The sequence below is a fragment of the Physella acuta genome, unplaced genomic scaffold (assembly GCF_028476545.2).
Source record: "Physella acuta isolate Inbredline_101_S28 unplaced genomic scaffold, ASM2847654v3 ptg000651l, whole genome shotgun sequence".
Lineage (NCBI taxonomy): Eukaryota > Metazoa > Mollusca > Gastropoda > Physidae > Physella > Physella acuta.
In genome coordinates this window covers 247,210-264,919 of record NW_026732170.1, presented here as the reverse complement: position 1 = coordinate 264,919, position 17,710 = coordinate 247,210, and the positions used below count along the sequence as shown (strand labels likewise).

Here is a 17,710-nt window from a genome sequence, read left to right as displayed (position 1 = left end):
CGCAAACCGAAAGATAGAAGCAAGCATAGAGTACATTTAGGAGAGGCTTCTAAACTGTTATTGATTAAAAATAATAATTAGGTGTATAGCATTATTAATTTCACATTGATAAATCAAAATAAATATGTATGTACATTTCATTTAGTTCAGTCATTTAATAAACGAGATTAATAAATATTTATTTAAAAATATGAATAAAAAACAACAGTATACTTAAACCCGGCTGAAACAATCTGTAATTTGTATAGTTATTTAATAGAGAGAACAAACATACAAAAATGAGGCCGATTTTACTCTTAAGCCTTAAAGTCAACGTTCATACATCATCAAGTGCAACGTAAAAAATAAAAATCCATATAAGAAAAATTATTTTACCTACCTCTACAAGAGATCCTTGTATAAAACACAAAACAAAATGTGTCGAAAATTATTATTGGCGTGAGTTATACGAGCAACGCAAAAAAAGGATGTTTTTATCATATCACAATCTTATAAATATATATATATATATATATATATATATATATATATATATATATATATATATATATATATATATATATATATATATATATATATATATATATATAATACATTTTTTAAAAAAAATCAACTAAACGCCAAATTCAGAATTATTATCATGGATACATACAATAAAAATGTAATATATATATATATATATATATATATATATATATATATATATATATATATATATATATGTATAGGCCTACATATATATATATATATATATATATATATATATATATATATATATATATATAAATAAATAAATAAATAAATAAATATATATGTATATATATATATATATATATATATAAATATATATATATATATATATATATATATATATATATATATATATATATATATATATATATATATATATATATATGTTAAAATTAAGTTCAATACAAATTGTCAGACACACAACTGATTTACCTTTGAAAGTTCTTTTGCAGATAAATTGAAACGATGACATACAAGAGGCAGCATGCCACATTGGAACGTTGTAAATGGCAAGTAGAGCACAATAGCCATATGTCGTGTTATCTGTTTGAGCTAATAATTATAATAAATACAATGAATACACGAAGCCTTGAGTACTTCATATTTTATTTAAAATACAACATAACCTATAAAACAACACGAACCTACTATACGATCCCAGTTAAAGTATGTTAGAGGTGATCCGTCCTTCCATTGCCAATTTCCGACTTGAAGTTCGTCCGATAATCCAATCCAGCTATGCCCTTGAGCAGACCTAATCCGACCTTTTATAATCACATACAGACATAATGTGAACTACATAAAACCTTCATAATAACAGTAATTTCATTTTATTTAAATGGTGTGACGCTCTCATGATACATATTTTTAGAAAGGGAATCTAATAATACCTGTAATATAGTCTTGCTCCTCTTGGGATGTTACGCTTATTAAATTTCCATTGTGTAATATACAATAATCTCTTGCGTCATACCATGATAAGCTAGTTTTTACAAACATGTTGTGCAAATCTGTTCCATATTTATTCTCCCAGGTAAATGAGAGGGTTGTGTGTGTACTGTTAGTCATGTCTAAAATTTTGAATGTATTTATCAGTTAATGTATATGTGTACGCATACATATACATATATATATATATATATATATATATATATATATATATATATATATATATATATATATATATATATATATATATATATATATATATATATATATATATATATATATCATAAAAGTACTTAATCATAAAAATAAAACATAACGCTAAGCCTATTAAGATCAAACTCAACCAAGAAACAAATGTGTATAAAACGATATATACGTTAAACATGTGTAATTCCACAAACATATTGAAATGAAACTTTAAAAATACTTTAAAAATTATAAAAAACTTATCATTAATAATTTGTTTTCTGTATTTTTTCTTAAAAACAACTTAAAATGTTCTATAAAAAACAAATTTGATATGTGACTTGAAAAAAATATAGTCGCATTTTAAAATTCAGTTAAACCGTGTACTTATTCAAATCGTTAATAAATAATTATGCACATTCAGTTTTGCAAACTAAATGACTTTGATTTAGCTGCAACACTTTTAAAAAATAACCTAGAATACGTGATATATGTTTACTACACAAGCATGGTGTATATCCCTTTAAAACAGAATCAATTATAATTTGTTCATTGAATCAACAACTTATTACAGGTAAATATTTACAACAATTATCATAAATGTTACAAAATTAGCATAGCCTATTACTAGTATCACCATAATATGAAACTCGTCTTTTCGAATACTAAAGCTAAAAGTAAATGATAGATGACATAATTAAATTTCGAACGGCATTGTTTATCAAACTTGTAAAGCCTTCGGTTAAATTATCAATATTAAACTTACTAGGTGCTTGCTTGCAGATAAACGGATACCTTGTTACACATTTTTCATCATGCCATGTTGAAAAATTATATTTTGCAAGAACTGCGCAATGCTCAATAGTCCAATTGGCTGAATGTGCTAAAAAATAATAATGATTTATCTATTAATTTGTCTTTGTTCATATGTTTAACTTAAAATAATGAAGCTACAATATTATCCCAAATATAAATGCAGATAAAACTGACATACTCAGAAAGCGATCCCAGATTAAGTATGTTACAGGTGAACCATCCTCCCATTGCCACACTCCGATTTCACGTTCGTTAGAGAAACCTATCCAGCAGTGGTCTTGAAAAGATTTACTTCGTCCTGTTTTTTAATGAATATATCGCAAAATATTTATTTACAAACTTTAACAAAGTATGGCAATTTGACAATGTTAAAATTGATTACAATGAAATAAGGGACCACCAATTTTCAATCATTATATTTACAGCAGAAGTGGCATAATGTATTAATGACTAATGAGAGTCTTTCAAAAAGAAGAATTAAACAGTTTTTTCCAGCATCTCTGCAGGAAGGGCAGGGAGACTCCCACCGCTAAATATATATATATATAAATATATATATATATATATATATATATATATATATATATATATATATATATATATATATATACTGTATATATAGGCCTACATAATATCCTCTAACCAGTGTCCGCCCCCCACCCCAAAAAGTTAAGTCTGCCCTTGTCCAATAACTGTCAAGTGCCCCCAACTCCCCTGAGAGAAAGAAGTCTGAAAAACATATTAGAAATAAACAACCCCGTTTCAGCAACAACAAACACAATGTTGCTTTACGTCAGTCCATTACAGTCTATTATCGTATTGAAAGACAAGGTTTTACCGTGTGATTGCCCCTAAAACTTTTAACATTTTGCCTAATACAGTTTAGTCATTGATTACGGCTGCTCCATATTGTCATTAATCAAACACAAAATCATCTAATGAATAAATGTGGGTCAGATCGATCGCATAATCCAATGATATTTTAAAATAATTAAAATCGAATACCTGCCAAATAATCCTGTTCTTCTTGAGAAGTGACGCTAGTTAAACTTCCATTGTTTGCTCTACAGTAATCTCTCGCCTCGTACCACGGTAAATGAATTTCAACAAACATGTAGTGCAAATTTGTTCCGTTTCTTTTCTCCCAGGTTTTAGAAACTGATATGTATGATATATATACATATATATATATATATATATATATATATATATATATATATATATATATATATATATATATATATATATATATATATATATATATATATATATATATATATATATATATATATATATATACATACATATATATATATATATATATATATATATATATATATATATATATATATATATATATATATTCATTTATGTTAATATATTATATTTTAAATATATGTTAAAAAGGCTTACTAGGCTTACTTTAAAAAAAAAACGTCGCATTCTTCTACAACAAATTTGCTTAAAGATGAGACACAAGATTCTGTAACATGTTCTTTGTAAAATATAGTTACATTTGTTAGCTCCATTGGCATCTTAATTAGATATTTTATAGGGTAAAGTCAGTTCTGGATAGCTTAGGATAGGGTAATACATTTTTAATGGCTCAGTCAGGGCTAAAGACTGATACAATTTGTCAATATGTAATGAACCAAAAGCCGGTAAAATTCTGTATTTTTTAAAAATATTTATCATCTTGCAGAAACATAACAAATGAAGTTTTAGATCATGCCTGGAACATTATTATCACTATACGTCCAGACCGTGCGATATAATCAATGTTTTTCTTTTGAAATAACCTAAACAAATGGCCCAATTTATATAACTGAATGCTATTTTTAAAACTTAAATAGTTTTATTCAATTTAACGCAATTTTAAATTGGATGTTATCATAAAGAGTTTTCTTGAATTACCTTCCCGCTAAGATCGCATCAATGCGCGATAGGAATAGCTAGCAGAATAAAAACAGTGGAGGTGTTATAAAAATAAAAAGTTGTACTACAATAGATATTGTAGGGTGTGGGTAAAAAAAATTATAAATTATGTAACACAGTATAAATACTATATATATAATATGTGGAAAGCTCTCTAAATTGCCTGTGCAGAATAATTTTATGCATTAATTTGAAAAAAGAAATTGTATTTTTATTTACAGTGAATAGCGCCTATTTATCTGTTACTAAATAAAATTTAGAGAATAATTCTATAAAAAATGCGGTGTCGTTTTGCTGTATGTTTGTATTAAACTTACATATAATAACTTTAGATAAATACTACTATTGTTTCTAGAGTGGAAATCATACCGTATTTGCAGGTGAATGGAAACAGGTTATTGCAATCCTTGTCATACCAAAGTGGGAAATGAATTTGTGTTATTCCCGCACAGTCTTCGTTTCCACCCACATTGTTTGGCTCACCTGGGTAGATTTAATGTTTGCACTAGCATTTATTGACACTAAATTGCTGTGTTATATAAATATCGGATGTAATTAACTTGAAGTCATTACCTAACCATCGAGCGTAATTAATTATTGGTCATTAAACAACGCTTTCGTTGCAGACTCGATCAATTATCTTTAAAGCTACCTTTAGGGTGTAAATTAATTTGTCTAGTAAAACTAAAAATTGCATGTTTGATTCTGGGTCAAACAGCGTGTATTGGATTACCATTTTTACCCAAGGTGGTCATGGGATACATGAAGTAGAGTTCACCTGTTTTGAAAACTCCATGTTTGACTCTGGGTCAAACAGCGTGTATTTGATTACCATTTTTACCCAAGGTGGTCATGGGATACATGAAGTAGAGTTCACCTGTTTCTGCGAACAAAGCACGTTAAAAATAGTATAGTCAGTATTATGCCCGACCCCCTTTACATTTACTATTGTGATTTAGGGAAAGTAAACGACCCGCGGACGTCCCATGAACTCGAGCCTTGGATACAAACTTTAAACATTCCAGTTAGTAGTCATGGCACTCTACCATCCGACCACGCCGTTCTTTTACTATTTTCTTCACAATACGTAACCAAGATTTTTATTGCCAAGGCCATCGATGCACTAACATTACCTGGATACCAATTAGTGTATGAGACCGGTGTTCCGTCAACATTTTCCCATCTACCTTCCACAGCTTCGTCAGTCAAGCCTATCCACCAACATTCTGTATCGAGGCGACCAATCATGGCTGATTATACAGTAAAAATGAAAATATTTGATTAAACATTAATGATGCAATTATAGCTAAGACACACATTTTTAAAAAATCGCTGAACTTAAAAATGGAATGATTTCAAAACAGAACGCTATTGTGGAAATTACAAATTTTTAAAAAATATTTGCAGAACAAATTATTTTCTAATATTTTAATTTGACAGTTTTTGTAAAATATTAGCTCAACAAAAGTAAAATTGGTAAGAAAAATGTGTATAATTTTGTGTCTTCCCAAGTAATTTAATTTAAAAATAATTTATAAGCAGCCACGTCAAATAAGTCCAATATAAATTATTATCATCATAATTCCGTTGGTTATAGCATACGGAAGGGTCTTTAAAAACGGGGGGGGGGGGGGCAGTGACAGCGGAAACGCATTGAATATAATAGTAATAAATACTATTTACCTCCCATGTGTGAGATCAAAAGTACCAAGGGAAACAATTTTACAACTAGGACCCTAAAAATGGAAACTATTTCAAACAAATAGGCTTACCTGAAAAATAATTCTGCTCTTGTTGGGATGCTATGCTAGCTAATAATCCATTGTTTGTCCTACAATAATCTCTGGCGTAATAAAACGGTAAGGGATTTCGAACAAACATGTAGAAAAGATTTGTTCCTAGTTTGTTTTGCCACGGTGGTACGGTGCTTGATTTGCAGATGTAAGGAAACTGATTGCTACAGTCCTTATCATACCATTTTGGAAAATGAATTTGGGTTATTGCAGCACAGTCTTCCTTTCTGGCGTCGTCGTTTGGCTCACCTAGATAGCGGACATAATGTTTTCAATTATTTTCAGTGACATGAAACACAATTTTTCAATAGTAACTTTATTAAAGTATGGTTATATTGTAATACTCCTTGGCTTTTATCCCCCCTCTCGATATTCGAGATTTCTCACAGTGTTTAATGACAATAATCCCGGGGAATTACTACCTTTTCGGGAAAACATACTAAATTTATACATAGCCATATCAATCAACATAACAAGCTTTCTATTGCTAAACTTAAATCCAATCTCCAATCCTAACACTAAACATAGCCCTGAACGCAGCCCTAGCCCTAGCCCTAACCCGAGACCTAGCCCTAGCCCTAGCCTTAGCCCTGGCGCCGTCATTGATATAATAAATGTACCTGTGTACCAGTTGGTGTATGAGACAGGTGTTCCGTCGACATTTATCCATCTACCTTCTACAGCTTCGTCAGTAAAACCTATCCACAAACCTTCATAACCTAGGCGACCAATCTTGGCTAGTTAAATAGAAAAAAATTACATTACTTTATTAGTTGACAAAAGCAAAATAAACTTGAACATTTACCAACGCTGTCGCGTAAAGTTGTTTTTTTTTGTTTTTAATTCAGTAAACATCAAGAATTAGGAAAATTATGTCTTATTGTCTTTTAATTGAACAGGTATATAAACCTGATTTATAAGCTGATTTATAAGCTGATTAACCAGAAGCAAATAGATACCAAAACAAAGTATGTAGACTGTATAATTTTACTACCTCTCCGTACCAAATATTGTAGGCCCTGTTTAAAAGATGCAGGAACTGAACACAGTCACACCATATTATGATCGCCAGTTACTGATCGGGGTTTAGAGCTAATATTTTAGTCGTAACGCAGCTACATATCGACTAAAAAAATATTTAAAATTCAGTTTCTAAAAAGTAGAAAATAAAAAAGTACAAAAAAGGCATTTAAAATAAGCAAGTGTTCTGAAAAAAATAAGCTAAAAAACTTGTTTTCTTTAGCATAAGGGTGTTGTTTACACGTAAGTGTGTGCGTATAATAAATGTGCGTGCGTGCGAGTATGTGTATGTAGTATGCATTGGTAAGGTAGAGTTTTCGTAGGCAGTGTTTCTTCCATAATTTTTTCTGTGGATGGGGGGGGGGGGGGAACTAAGGTTTCCGGGACTAAAATTGTGTTAAAAGTATATAATATTTTCTATATAAATTCCATTTCATTGGGGGGAGGGACGGTAGACTGAAAGAAACTCTGATCGTAGCATCCAGAATGGTGGAGTTTTCGTAGGAAGAACCTGCGACTTATCTGCTTCCTAACTGCACTTACCTGCTATATAATCCTGTTCGTCCTGTGAACTGACACTGGTTAAAACTCCGCCTTTTGCAAAGCAATCGCTTCTAGCACCGTACCACGAGGTAACTTTGTAAACAAATAAGTAACAGGTATTTGTTCCAACCCTCTGGTCCCAGTTGGGGTTACACACTAAACAAAAGAGATTTTATGAGGTATGCGGATCAAAGGTTTAATCAGTGGCGTAGCGAGGTAGGGTGTCACCCGGTGCGGCACTTAATGGTGTCACCCCCCAGAGACGTAGCGACCCTTCCCGGTGACAAACTTTCAAGTTTTCTATTTGCACCCCCCTCAAACTTTCGATTTGCACCCCCCCCCCCCCTCAAGTTTTTCTCTATATATTTTGCTATTTTTTGCCTTGGTGTCACCCCCCTAAATTGTGTCACCCGGTGCGGTCCGCAACCCCCGCCCCTCCCCCCCCTCGCTACGCCCCTGGGTTTAATTACGGTCTTAGATGCACTATACTCAACATGGCTACAGATTTGTGTATACATACTAAATATAATATTATTTAAAAAAATAATTTCTTGTATTGGACATTTACTGTATCCTAAGATTTGTGTATATCAACAAACAATGCAGACCAGTAACAGCTATTCTGATTTATTTCCAAATTACATATTGGTTAATTGGTATTTAGGTTTAAAATTTTCAATCTAACACACATATTGGACATGCAACTAAATTACACTTATGATTTTTATGGGGCTATTGGACTGATTTTTAGAAGCCTGAAGAAATCATGATTAGGTTTCTGAAAAGGGATCTAACTGCTTTTTTATAGCTTAACACGAAGATATGGTAGGCCTATATTAAACGATATCTAAACCTGAAATTGTATTTTTTTGCTTTTTCAAAATACGTAGGTTGTCTACCCTTAATATATTTCGAACCACTAGTTTATTGTGCAAAACTTACCGCTTTCTACAGACACTAAACTGCACAATATCCCGTACATTGCAGCAAATAAAATCAGCTGAAGAAGTTGCATTACTTTCACAGCCATTTTCACATTTAACCTGAGTAAAAGAAAAAAAAATGTTACGTATTGCTAATGTAAGTAGGCCTATTGACTGGTGGTTTTATAAGCTGATCAACTGCGAACCGTAACTATTTTACTTCCTTGACTGGGGGAACTACCGCACATTTTGCATACATCTAAAATTGTATTAATGATTGAAATGATACAAATAATTTTTTTTTTAATTTTAATTTAACAATTGTCTACTTTTTTTTTAGTTTGTTTACAGCTTGCAATAAAGCAATATGCCATTTAATATGTGAGATTATGAGTATCGATTACCTTACAGTTAACTTAGTGAATATTATAAATAATTGTGTTTATTTTATGCTATTCTATTTTCAGAAACATAATTATTCTGGCTAAATTTGAAAATAAGTACAATCGCTTCCCCAAAACCAGACTGCTCAAACTCAATTTTTAAAAAGATTTTTTTTCAACATGTTCGAAAACAAATTTCGCTCATCTCTTTCCATTTGTAACAGCAATATAAACAGAAAGTGATATTTCACTTTCAGTTTATATTGCTGTTTGAGTAACAACGCCGGCTTCCATCCCCTCTACACTCTTACCATTTGTAACAGTGCTCATCACATAAATATTAGAAAATAATGATTATAATACCTTTTTGAAAACGTTTTTAAAAATTAGAGTTACAGTTTTGAGATACGCACGCATACACAGGGCACACACACATATATATATATATATATATATATATATATATATATATATATATATATATATATATATATATATATATATATATATATATATATATATATATATATATATATATATAAAGTTGGTTGAAGTAATTTTTTTAAAAGAAAAACGTGCGACTTACCACTAAACTATTGATACATATAAAGTAAACCGGTATATCTAAACTATTTATTCTATACCCTGTTCTCTATACGTTTTTTTCTGTTTCGATTGATGGTATCCTGAGAGTGTAATGATATATATTCCCAAACACGACTTGAATCATTATGATTCGTGTCAATGACAAGGATCCTAAACCCGCTAATGGGGCTAAACTTGACAGCAAGTTGAATGAAAAAAAATATTTATGGCCTTGGGTTGTGGGTAAATGGCATATTAATCGGTGCTTCGTTGAATGGCAGCCTGTAGTACAGATACGTTTACTGTTAGTCTCGCAATCTATACCCTAACTCTAACCTCAACAGTGCGTAGCCGGTCACCTTCTCGAAGCTTGCTGTGTAACATTTTTTTTTCTTCTAAGCGCTCTAACTGTATGGCCTTATAAAGAAATCTAATGGTTAGCTAGTTAGACGATTATCAAACGCCATTTGCATTATTAATTTGTTTCGTCCTACAAGATGCATACCAATATACAAGTTATATTTACTATTGCTAAATGAATTCATAGTTTATGTAACTAAAACTAAAGCCTAACTATATGGGCAATATTTACATATATTTACATATATTTACATATATATATATATATGTATATATATATATATATATATATATATATATAGTTATAGTTGGGCTTTGGCTAGGTAAAATGTTAAGGAAATTGTTACTTTTGGGCTAGCTGATATGCTCGAAGAAATTATCTTCAAAAGTTTGCCGAGTTCTGTCTTTCATACTACAATGTCGGTCGCAACTTTTTTTAAAAATAATCATGGCTGGAGATCTTACATTCCCCCCTCCATTGTACCGCCTCCCTTTGTATCCGTGTTGATAGTTGTCGACGCCTAAGATAGATCTATATTTAAGCTAGGTGGAGTGTGACCATAGCCAAAAGTATGCTGACTTATACATACGTATTTTGCAGTGCTTCATAAGGTGCAATAATTAAAGGTTTCAACTCTCTCCACTCCCAACAGTTAGGTGTCTATTTTTCTTGCTCCCTGCTATAATCCTTTCTTTAATATTTGATAAAGCTTTGCTATGGCAGTAACTTTTATAATTCTGTTTTAGATTTGGTATAGTGTCACCCCTGCTCCAGAGGCGTAGCGACCCATTTCGGCGTCAGGGCGAAGTATCAATTTTACGCCCCACTGCCCCCTTCCTCCCATTTATATTTATACTTATTCATGCTGGTGGAAAAGTGCCTCCGTTGGAAAGGTTGCTGGCAGAGTTTCTTCCAGGCATCTCTTCGCTTCCCCCCACCCCTTGAAATTTTAGCCCCCCCGTCCTCCCCCCCCCCCCCCCCCCGTCCCCAGGCAGAATTATTTTTTTGAATAAACACTTGTTGGAGGCGTTTTCTACCAGTCACTATATATCTCATAAGTTTTTAATTTCGTGCCACAAAAAAAGATGTAGAAAACAGTAAAAACTATGTGTAATGCCTTGTGTGCTTTTATTTTCTTACCTTTGACTGTGTATAACTCAATACATCAGGTTAAAATGAGCTTTTAGTCTATTTCTACTCCCTTTGGCGCCCCCTTCGGCGGTCACCCCACACTCCCTTAGCTACGCCCAGTGTTTCTTCCAGACGTTTTTCTCCCGGGGGGGGGGGGGGGTGGGGGGGGGGCAGAGGCGTAGCGAGGGGGGGTGGGCGGGGGGGGGACATATGTCCCCGGGCGCCGACCTTAGGGGGGGGGGCGCCAAATTTAAAGTTTGAGGCGGGGGGTGCAAATGAAAAGTTCGAGTGGGGGGTGCAAATCGAAAGTTTGAGGGGGGGGGGGTGCAAATGAAAAGTTCGAGGTGGGGGGTGCGAATCGAAAGTTTGTCCCCGGGCGCTGGGAGGGGTCGCTACGCCTCTAGGGGGGGGGGCACTTGAAATTTTTGGGGGGGGGGGGGGGGGCGGACCATAATTTTAGGGGGGGGGGGGGGCGGACACTGTTAGAAGTATATATTTTCTATATTAATTCCATTTCGGGTAGACTATCGAAGAGATGCCTGGAAGAAACTATGGCTACGCCACTGCCAGGCTCCCGCCTTGGCGACGCTACTGAGAATATGCCTAAGTGCTATCTCAAGTTAGCTGGGATTTCTTAAAAAACCAGCAGGCCTATATTACTATTAGTACCACCGTTTAATTTTACACACGTCAGGCTAAACAAAAAAATATTTTGATAACCGATCAGCTGTGTGTATGGGTCACCAATCTTATAAACAAAATAGATATCTAGGCCTAACTGTGTTGTTTTGGATTACGTTTTTAAACATTCTTTCTACTGATGAATATTGAGGCGACAAACTCTCTTATGTTAAAGTGCAGTTAACACCGTGTGTTTACTGAAGCAAGAGTGTTGACAGGAAGTATGGCCTAGTTTTACTGCTGGTACGTAGATCTATGCAGGCATGAAGCGCACAACAGTTGAATAAAATTAAAGATATCTTGTTTAATTTTTAAATAGTAGGCCACATTTGGATTATAGAACTAGGAGGCACTAGAAACTACCTAGATTTAGATAATCTAGTTCCAAGGCAGTCTATACATATAATTATAAGCCGTAGGCCTATACTATAAGACAAAATTCTAGGCGAAAATGAGGTTAAGGTCAAAGGTTAAAAGTCTAAGTTCAGTTTGTGATAATAAATGTAACATGCCAACAGTACTATCTAGATCTAACAGAAACAGTAGTTCGAAGAAACTGGACTGATAGAATGTTGTAATATTAGGCTATGGTTAGATCTCGAATCTAGATAGTACTAGATACAATTACAAATTATTAAATACGCGAGCCTACAGTCTAATATAAGTATCACACTCACTTAATGTGCAAGTAAGAGGACTATTATTCGCAGATTTGTGTTTTCATGAACTAAGAAGACGTTAGTAGTAAGTAACTACACTACTAAGTAAGTAAGTTACTAGTACTAAGAACTACTAAAGAACTTTATTTACTAATATTAAATATTTCATTGACAGAACAAACTAAGTCAGTGTGTAACTGTCACAGTAAGCATAACTAGTATTAACTAGATCTAGAATCTAGATCTACTACTAACTAGCCACTAAGTAGGCCACGTTTCTTTTAGTATGCAGTTATAATTTAATAGGTTAGGCCTAATGGTGTTTTATTTTTAATTTAGATGCTGCTGATTCAGTTATTACTTTATTAGATTCCAGGTCAAGACTCAAAGGTTATTTTTTTTCCCATTATCAGATAATTAATCATAATTTATATCTATTCTAGAAAATATAATAATAGATTTACAATTCTACAAACACTTATAATTACTAATTAATTAGACTGCTAAGGTATATCTACAACTATTGAACGAACGATGTTAAATAAAATAGATGTAATGATTTTTATTAAAACTAATACATGTTTAAGTATTGATAAAATGTGGGGTTTTTTTCTTTAAAAATATTATATTATCTCTATTCCATTGGCTTCTTATTTGAACTTTCAGAAATATCTGGCTAGCTGAGGGAAAATGATGTGCCTATGCAGTTGCCTATTTAGTGGCATAGCTTTCGTGGTGATTTCCTATTATTTCCTGGACTGGGTGTTGAGGTTGTTTAAAGTGGGTCAGTTCTCAGAGAAATATGTTTTCATCACTGGCTGTGACAGTGGCTTTGGGAAGGATTTAGCCATGTAAGTGTATTTAACTCAATTTTTAGTATATCATACTATAATTATTTTTTTTGTAGGGGCAATAACTGTTTGATAATGATCCCAAGTAAAATATAGTTGTTGCCCTTTTAATAAAGATGGATTTTTAAAAGGTATAGTGAAGAACAGTGAATTAAATATCATAGCTGTATCTTTATTTCCTTTTCCACCTCCTCTAATTTAAATTATAATTTTTCGTGTAACATAGTGAGAAAAATAGAAGCAAAGATGAACAAGTATTTAAGTAGGCCTATATGTAACCATTTGTAATTAAATACTACTAAATAGTGAAAGAAATTGAGGAAATATTGAATTGTTTTTATAATTTTTTTTATTTTATATAGATCTAGAAACTATTCTGTACAAATTAAAGATGGTTATTATGTAGTGTTGCATTTATAAAATCTATTAATTTTTCACCACTAAATTAAATTCACTAAATGACCTTCTCCAGTTTAAAAAAAAAAAATTACTGAAGCTCACTAAAGTAAGATTCAAATTTGGTCATTAGTAACTAATCACTCAAAACCTACTTTGCTGAGATAGAAAAGTGGTTCCAATTGATCAACTTTCAACATATTTATGCATCAGAAAAATGTTTGAGGCTTGTCTAAGTTTTAGAATTAGCACTAGTATCTAAAAACTTAATTATATGGGTGTATAAAGTGTAATGAAAATCCCAATGCTTTTCAGTATTTAATACATTTTTCATCATATTTAAGCATTTTTATTTTCTTACTAAGTTTGACTTGGTGTTAATTAGTTTATTATTTTTTCTTCTATAATATGCATGTCGATTTCTACAACAGTCTTTCATTATAAACTTTGTTTTAGTTGTGAAATTAAAATATGTAACATTGAATGATAACAATAAGTCGATAAAATAGATAATACTGCATTGTTCCAGTCTCCATATCAAAAGTAGTTGCTGTCTTAGCTAATTTATTAAAATTTCAAATAATTATTATACTAAGCAATTGTTTATGATTTTATTAATTTTTATTTTGCAGACGATTGGATAAGCTTGGGTTCCATGTATTTGCTGGATGTCTGACTGATGATGGATGCCAGTTCTTATCCAGCTCGTGTTCCAACAACCTGTTTGCACTTAAAGTGGATGTAACTAAAAGTGACAGTATTGAATCTGCTTACAATACAGTCAAATTTAAACTTCCCAGTAATAATGGTGAGCTCTTGTAATAAAGAAATATATTTAGCTATGGAAATATTGCTTCTTATCTATTAGTTATGAAACACTATATCATTCAGAATGTGATATCTTAAATGTCTATTTCATATATGACAAGTTTATGAGATTTTGAATCAAAATTAACAAACTTTTTTTTTTGCATTTACTTTTATTAAGTAGTCACTTTTAACAGGAAAATGGATTTAAATAAATAAAATTTAACAAAAAAGGTTATTGAAATCCACATACCTCAAAGTAATCACCTTAATTCCAAAATATTTTATGATTTTTATCAGGTATAATTTTTTTTTAATGTCATTTGTATATTGTGCTGCCTATATGACAACGCCTTACCCCTGAAGCAATACAACCAATTTCCTATAGCCCCTGACAGTGTGATGACATGAATTGTAGACCCATCTTTTATCACTCACTTTAATCATCCATACAAATTAGGTTTATTGAAAAAGCAGCAATTGACTGACTAGATCAGCCAAATATTGTTTCCTAAAATTGTGAATTCCCAAAACTATAAAAATAAACCAATTCTATTTGTGTTAGTACAAGTTCAAATTCTTATGAAACATTTTATTGAAAATGTCCTCACTACCAAAATCAAAATGGCAATCAATTTTACAGTGTACTGTAGTGTATAAAGAAACACCTGTTTAGATAATTAATAAATGTAAATGCAACTTTCAGGAGTTTTAATAACTCCTCCCCACTCCACACACATTTTAAGAAATAAAAGTGTTTAATAAAAATCATTTGATAGTTTAGTTGTGTTGATAATGAATGTTATGTTTTAATTTTTACTATGGTATGTTTTTACATCGATACTTAGTAGTCATAGAGAAAAAGTGTGTGCAAACATTCAGCACAATAAAATAATTTTAATTTATTTTAATAAGAAGAGATGTACATTATTTAATTTTTAAAATCTATCTTGAAGTCAAAGTATTATTATGTTTTATTCAGTCTAGAAAATTAGGTTTGGTACACCACATCAATCATTAATCCTTTTTGTTTCAATACTTTTTGCTCAATATCGCATTATAGTATTTACATTTTAATTACTTTTTTCCATCAATTTTATTTGTAACACATAGCAGAGTATTTCTTATGTATTTCTTAAATGAACTTCTCAAGTATTTACTTCACTTTTTCAGCTCTGTGGGCAGTGGTCAACAATGCTGGTATAGCAGGACCAACAGCAGTGGTGGAGATGTTCACAAGGAAGGAAGTCATCAACACTTGTGAAGTCAACCTCTTTGGGCCCATAGAAGTTGCCCAGACCTTCCTTCCACTGCTGCGTCAATCTAAAGGACGTTTGGTCAACATGGTCAGTGTTATGGGCAGATGTCCAGCTGTGAGTGCGCCTTATAGTGTCTCCAAGTTTGGGATGGAGGCGTTCACTGATGTTATTAGACGAGAGGTGTCGGATTTTGGGGTTGATGTGATAGCTATAGAGCCAGGGTTTTTTAGAACCACAATACTGGACGAGAGCAGGTTCTTTGCTTCCATTAAAGACAGCCATGAGAAAGCTCCAGAGGAAGTGAGACAGGCCTACGGGGCTACCTATGTTGAAGATTGTTGTAAAATTATTAAAGGCGTGGTTGCAAACTCTTCTCCTGATACGTACAAAGTTGTTGATGCGTATATACATGCCATAACCTCAAAGTACCCTAGATGTAGGTATTTAGTTGGTTTTGATGCAAAGTTTATATTTGTTCCTTTGTACCTTTTGCCTGAGAAAATTATGGACTGGATAATGAAATTTCAAGAAAAAAGACTATTGTCAAACGGAGAAAGGCTGGCGTAAATATTTTAATTTTCTCAAATGTGATATTTTTATTTTGAGAATTTTACTACCATATCATAATCAGAGTATATTCAGTTAGCAGTATAATTTTTTTGTTGTTTAATGGCAATTAATTACAATAATATTTTTTGTCTATAATTGATTGCACAGCCGTTTTTATTTATGGCTGTTGGTTAAATATTTATAATCAGGATTAAGCACTAAAATTAATTTATTAATGTACCATTAATAATATAAACAACAGCTGACTTATTTTATAATATTAAAATTTTAGTAGTCTTTCAGTCCATACCAATTATAGGGGAGCTGAATTATATAGAAGAGTTCATCTATTTCACTGTCCTTTGTTTAATCACAATATTATGTAGTCAAAATAATTCCCAACTACATGTATTTATACTTAAATTGAGCAAGGTACCCATTAGAGCTGGGACGACTCAGTATTTGGGTCTGCTGTTGAACTGAGATAAAGGAAGTATCATGGGCACATCAACCTCAGCTTGATTAATTAAGCACACACATATTGTTGTCTACTACAAAAAACCATTTAAACTGTGTGTCCCGTGTAAATTAGATCCCAAATTGTTTTCTTAGAATTTGTGTAAACAGATTCAACACTAGGTTATATGGGTAGGAATAAGGCAGACCTTAATATATATATTTTTAAACCAAGATGTGCCAATAAAAAATTTGGATGTTATGTTAAAGAGAGCATCCATTTAAATTTATGATTTTATTCACCCAAATATCACAAATATTTTATTTATTATACAAACATCTAGACTGAGTCTATTTCTGATAAAATCTGTGATTTATTGTTTGTTTTGTATTGCATGATCAGAATAAATCTTATAATTATAATGTTTATATACATTTATAATATATATATAGGCCTACCTATGTAACATATATATTTTAATTTAAACAAAATATTGTTTGAATAAAATGATACAAAATACATGCATAGATTATTGTTTGCTCTTTAAATTAATAATTTTGATTAATTAATATCAGAAAAAAGAGACTGACATTACACGTGAAATAAAGAAGTTAAAGCACTATGGCGTTTTCAAGAGTGCTGTACACTATGGATAAGATGGACTACAATAATCGTTCAAAGATTTGATGACCCTGAGCAACCCTGGCTCACCAGTGAGCACTGTGGCGCTTACATTCATTTTAAATAGCACTGAACAATAGTGACACGTTGACACACCACGTTCGATATTTAAAACGGACCTGGTGCCTAACCCGGCGCCTGCAGTGGTGTACTTGGTGGCTCCCATTAGCGCCCAGCGACGCCCCTATAATCTGGGCAGTCGTCGAGCTGTGTTC

At 32.0% G+C, this 17,710-nt stretch overlaps 2 protein-coding genes across 4 annotated transcripts; one reads left to right on the top strand and one right to left on the bottom strand.

Annotated features, from left to right (window-relative positions):
- Window positions 1-213: 213 nt before the first annotated feature.
- LOC131948596 (C-type mannose receptor 2) lies at window positions 214-8,802 on the bottom strand. The gene is made up of 13 exons (XM_059310197.1): window positions 8,715-8,802; window positions 7,773-7,928; window positions 6,830-6,946; window positions 6,189-6,458; window positions 5,550-5,666; window positions 5,249-5,299; window positions 4,786-4,899; window positions 2,660-2,779; window positions 2,432-2,548; window positions 1,422-1,601; window positions 1,176-1,295; window positions 964-1,083; window positions 214-233 (listed from the first exon to the last, which is right to left on the bottom strand). The coding sequence occupies exons 1-13, from the start codon at window positions 8,800-8,802 to the stop codon at window positions 214-216; spliced, it is 1,590 nt and encodes a 529-aa protein (XP_059166180.1).
- Window positions 8,803-11,969: 3,167 nt separating this feature from the next.
- LOC131948605 (17-beta-hydroxysteroid dehydrogenase type 6) lies at window positions 11,970-17,299 on the top strand. 3 transcript variants are annotated; one of them, XM_059310212.1, is made up of 5 exons: window positions 12,089-12,580; window positions 12,835-12,885; window positions 13,162-13,346; window positions 14,375-14,550; window positions 15,723-17,299. In XM_059310212.1, the coding sequence occupies exons 3-5, from the start codon at window positions 13,186-13,188 to the stop codon at window positions 16,373-16,375; spliced, it is 990 nt and encodes a 329-aa protein (XP_059166195.1). In that variant the 5' UTR covers window positions 12,089-12,580; window positions 12,835-12,885; window positions 13,162-13,185; the 3' UTR covers window positions 16,376-17,299. The 3 variants fall into 3 exon arrangements, with proteins under 3 accessions (XP_059166193.1, XP_059166195.1, XP_059166194.1); XM_059310211.1 differs by having other exon boundaries at window positions 12,089-12,600; XM_059310210.1 differs by lacking the exons at window positions 12,089-12,580; window positions 12,835-12,885 and adding an exon at window positions 11,970-12,079.
- The last annotated feature ends 411 nt before the right edge of the window (window positions 17,300-17,710 follow it).